Source organism: Marmota marmota, unplaced genomic scaffold (genome assembly GCF_001458135.2).
Source record: "Marmota marmota marmota unplaced genomic scaffold, marMar, whole genome shotgun sequence".
NCBI classification, from domain to species: Eukaryota; Metazoa; Chordata; class Mammalia; order Rodentia; family Sciuridae; genus Marmota; species Marmota marmota.
The window spans coordinates 14,903,834-14,908,589 of record NW_026000174.1 but is presented as its reverse complement, the minus strand read 5'-3'; the positions used below and the strand labels follow the sequence as shown (position 1 = coordinate 14,908,589).

Genomic DNA, 4,756 nt, shown 5'->3' with positions numbered 1-4,756 from the left:
GGCCTGACGGGTCGTCCCGACCTAGTCCAGCCGCTGGTGTTCCCGCTCTCCCCGCCTGCCGCCTGCTCCCGTGCTCCAGGCGGACGCGGCGGGCCCCCAACCCCACCCACTCCGGCAGCCCGGCCCTCGCGGTGCCCAACGCCCCCGCCCGGCCCCGGGAGGAGGAAGGCGGCGCCGCGCTCCCTGCTAGGGCTCCACCACTCAGGCCGCGGGAATTTCCGGCCCCACCGCGCGGCGCAGCGCCCCGCTCCGGCGGAGGAGGGAACCGCTTAGTCCAGCACCATCAGGTTAGCTGGCCCCGCCAGGCTGCAGCGGGGGCGCGAGGCCGCGGCGCGGGGCTCCGTATCATGATGGGGGACGGGGGGAACTAACGGATTGGTCGGAGGATGGGAGAGGTAGAAACTCTAGAGGAGCGCGAAAATTCCCCTATTTCTTTCCGTGAGTGGCACGTTCCAAACGCCTCCAGCCCCCTCCCCCACACCGGGAGTCTGCCGGGGGCTTCCCGCGCGCTTTCCAGCCAGCTCGCCGCGGCGCGCGCCTCCAGCTGGGGGCGCGCACGTGGGCGGGAGAGGGCCCTGCGTCGACGCACGCGCACAGGCCGCCCCCACCTCCTGCCGGCTTTAGCTGAGCGTTTGTGTCCGGGTAAAGGAATGGTGGGGGGAGACGCTCGTAGGGAGGTTTTTACAATGGGAAGGGGCCCGGTATGCCCATGGCAAGAGAGATTTATTTTTTTGCTTCCTCTCGGCTACTCACATCCCTCTTTACCTGCCAGCTAATTGTGCACAAGGGGTTGAGCATGGACAAATCCTTTTACAACTGGCTACAGGTGCCAGTCCGTTGCGATTTGGGGTGGGAAGTACAGAAGGAAGCGGTTGCTCTGCAAAAGAGAAAACGCTGTCTACTACAAGACAATCGGGACTCTGCTGAAAGGGAGCAGAGCAGTCTAAAAGACATTTTTCTACCGTGTCACAATGGGAAGGCAAGTATCTGAAGAAAAGTGGAGACTCTCCGAAGGTCACAGCAGAAGTAGAAATGAAGCACTGGGTTGGCTCCTCAACACCACATAAAAGTAAAGATAGTGTCCATCTAAAACTAAAAAATAAATATTTAAAGAAAAAGAAAAAGATACAGGGGCTGAGAGTGTAGCTTGGTAGTAGAGCACTTGCCCTAATATGTTTGAGGCCTTAGGTTGATCTCCAAAAAGAAAGAAAAGGAGGGAAGGAAGAAGGAAAGAGGTGGTGGGTGAGCAACATAGGGTAAAGTAGAAGAGGCAGTAGGGTACATAAAAGAAACCCCACGGCCCTTGTTTGGGAGTGAGGACCTCTGAGTGTCCTCAGTTCACTCTGCCTGCCCTTGACTGAGTGAACTTAGGGTGGCTCATCTACCAATGAGGATGCTTATCTAGGAAGTGTCCTCCCACTCACCATCGTGCTCTGTCCAGACTATCTGCAGGCCCGGGTGTCAGCCTTCTTGGGTCCTGAAAAGAGTGGAAATGCCTCTTCCCCTTGCTCTGAGCCACAGGGCTGAGTGGAGAATGAGCTGAATCACCCCCACGGTTTTTTCAGAAGTTGGAGTTGCAGGCAATTGTTCTCAGAAGTGCAGTTCAGGCAAAAGAGGAAAGTGAGGCCTGCATAGACAAGGGTAACTTGCCAGGCTGCCACGTGGCCAGAAATTGGGAAGGTGGAACTTGACCTCAGGTGATTTACACTGAATCTAGAGTTTTAAGCAGGAAAGTGATAGAATCAGAGCTGTGCTTCAATAAGATTTATCTAGAGCTATGTATAAACTAGGAGACACACCCTGCTATTTCTGGTTTCCTTGAGGCTATTAAAAAATCAGCCCTCCACCACAGTCCTCAATTAGATCAGGGAAGGCCAAGGGCAAGGGAACAGGTGGGTGGGGCTCCTGAGCCCAGAGGACTATAGAGAGCAACAGCTACAGCCCTGACATGAGGTATAGAGGCTGGGATCCACTGGTTCAGTGCAGGATAATCCATTCCCTTGTTTTAGCCTTTGTTTCCTCACTTATTAAATGGAGTTATATCATACCATCCTCACAAGCATGTGTTAATTAGAGTTTCTCCTACCACAGAACCTAACACATACTCTGTACTCAAAAAATATTCATTGATTCATCATTGAGAAGGTATTTGCTGGGTCCTGCCTGTTGCCAAGACTTAATGCCAGGCATTGGGGGCAATAGGGGTAAGCAAGATAGAAGCAACCTAGGGTTTACCGGGGCTAAGTCCCATACCAACCATCCATAAATGACACTTCACTAGTAAGGGAGGGGTATCAGCACTTGCCTAAATGCAGTGTTCTGCAACAGCAGGTGCCTAACAAAGATTTGCTGAATCCTAGTCCTTAGTGCAACTGCTCTGACCCAGAGATCATCCTCTCTTTGGCTTCCTCCTTGGGAAGTGAATACTGGGGATATAAACTTGATGGATATTGGGAGATTTAGGATCCAGCCTAGACCACTGATCTCTGAGACATCTCTGGGCCTTTGTGCCCATCTAAGAATAAGGTAAATGAACTCTAGAATCTAATAGGCTCTTTACAGATGTAATCAGACCCTAGGAATTTATTTTATTTATTTAGGAGTCATACTTTGCCTCATTTGCCATCATTTAGAGTAGCAAATGACTTTCTGGAATGATTTCCCCTCGAGATTTGATAAAAGCTAAGGGCAATATCAGCAGACTTACCTGTTGAATATGTTTTCAAAAATGTGATTTTTGAGGGTCTTGTGGTATGCCTCAGTGGTAGAGTGCTTACCCAGCATACTCGAGGCCCTGAGTTGGATCCTCAGCGCCACAGTAAAAAAAAAAAAAAAAAGAAAGAAAGAAAGATTTCTTTCTTTTTTTCTTCTTTTTCCACATTCCTTGGGATTGAAACCTAGGGTGCTTTACCAATGAGCTACATCATCAATACCACCATCACCCTTTTTTTTGGAGACATTTTTTTTAATGTTTTAACTAGGCATGGTAGCACATACCTGTGACTTAGAAGTGAAATTACCTACCCAAGGTCACACAGCTAATAAAGGAGAGCCAGGCCTGGCCCCTGCCTCCCAGTAACTAGGGAGACTGAGGCAGGAGATTGAAAGTATGAGGCCAGCCTCAGCAATTGAGTGAGACCCTCAGTGTTTTAACAAGATCATATCTCCAAATAAAAAGGTATGAGGGGGCTGGGGCTGTAGCTCAGTGGTAGAGCGCCTGCCTTGCACGTGTGAGGCACTGGGTTTGATCCTCAGCACCACATGAAAATAAATAAATAAAGATATTGTGTCTAAAAAAAAAAAAGGTATGAGGATGCAGCTCAGTGGCAAAGCACCCCAGGTTCAATCCCCAGAACCAAAATATATATATTTAACATTTACAGGTGCTTTATTCAAATGCTAAGTTTTCATGATTTTTCTGAATTAATTTTTACTGTACCCCTATGAAATAGTATTATTTTCTTCATTTTTATGGAAGAGGAACTGGAGACTCAGTAAAGATAAGTGACTTGCCCTGAAGTGATGAATTTGGGAAAAACCTGATTCTTCCATGAAAAATGGTCCTCTGTGTAGAATGTTTAAAAGAATTGGGAGCGTTCATCCAGGAAAAATAAGACTGAAGACAATACAATTCATGTGTTCCAAACTCCATAGTACAGGGGAAGGAATTTCTGTGACCTGTGTAAGCCAACTTAAAATGTACCTCTTTGAACAAGGATGAGGACTTCCAGAGTCTTGCTTTTGCATTGTAGACGAGCACTGTGTTCCCAGGAAGATCTCTTAAGATTCTTTGGGGAAAGGGCTGCAGAGCAGAATGCACTAAGGCCCCAGTGACAGAACTGGGACAGGCCTCAACTGGGTCTCAGGAAGAAGATTTCTGAGTTCCCTCTGGAGGAGATGAGCTGCCCATCCCTGGGGCTGGGCAAGCAGGTGCTGGCTTTCTTATATCAAAGAGGCCACAGATAGGATTCTCAATCTGGAAAAAAGTTAATAACATCTACGCTTTATTTTGTTTCTTCCATGTTTCAAGCATTGAAATAGCCACATTATTTATATTGTTTCCAACCCTCGTTATACATATGACCCCATTTGGACATTCACAGACTATAGCTTAGAAGTGAAATGACCTACCTAAGGACACAGCTAATAAAGGAGAGCCAGGCCTGGACCCTATCTCCCTCTGACTTTGAAGTTGTGCTCTCCCTCCAACGTCCTCCAATGTACATTTCTCCCAGAATGTGATTCTAAGATTAAGTCAGAGCCAGGATCAAAAGCATGCTTTGAACAGGTATGTAAGTGGGTATTAGAAGACCAGCTCTTCTGGTATTACACAGAACTTCGGGGAGAAACATCTCACTCCAGTCAGAATGGCAGTTATCAAGAATACAAACAACAGTAAGTGTTGGCAACAAAGTGTAGGAAGACAAAGTGTGCAGAAGCCCTTTACCAAAGCTACAGTAGGAAAAGCACCCCACAACAGGCACAAAGCATGCACCCAGGTCAGACTTATACTCCATCCAAGACCCTCTCCAGAAAATGTGGCCACCAGCCCACCTGTCCATACTATATACCAAGGCACCCCACACACACTCCCTGCAGCTGAGTTCCATGGCCCGCTCCACTCTGTCATTATCCCTGACACATTGGCACAGGCTACTCGGGAATGCTTGTCAGTACATCCAGATGGCAGCCATCCCTTCCTGAACCCCATCAAGCCCGCTGGGGATGCTACTGCAGACTGTGGACCTCACTTCCA

At 48.4% G+C, this 4,756-nt stretch overlaps 1 protein-coding gene across 1 annotated transcript in view; it reads right to left on the bottom strand.

Annotated features, from left to right (window-relative positions):
* Window positions 1-1,612, bottom strand: part of Fchsd2 (FCH and double SH3 domains 2) — a 245,351-nt gene extending 243,739 nt beyond the window's left edge. The window contains exon 1 of the mRNA XM_048788107.1: window positions 1,425-1,612. Within this exon, the coding sequence (XP_048644064.1) occupies window positions 1,425-1,427 (3 nt within the window). The 5' untranslated portion in view covers window positions 1,428-1,612. The remainder of the gene's footprint in view (window positions 1-1,424) is intronic.
* Between the last annotated feature and the right edge of the window lie 3,144 nt (window positions 1,613-4,756).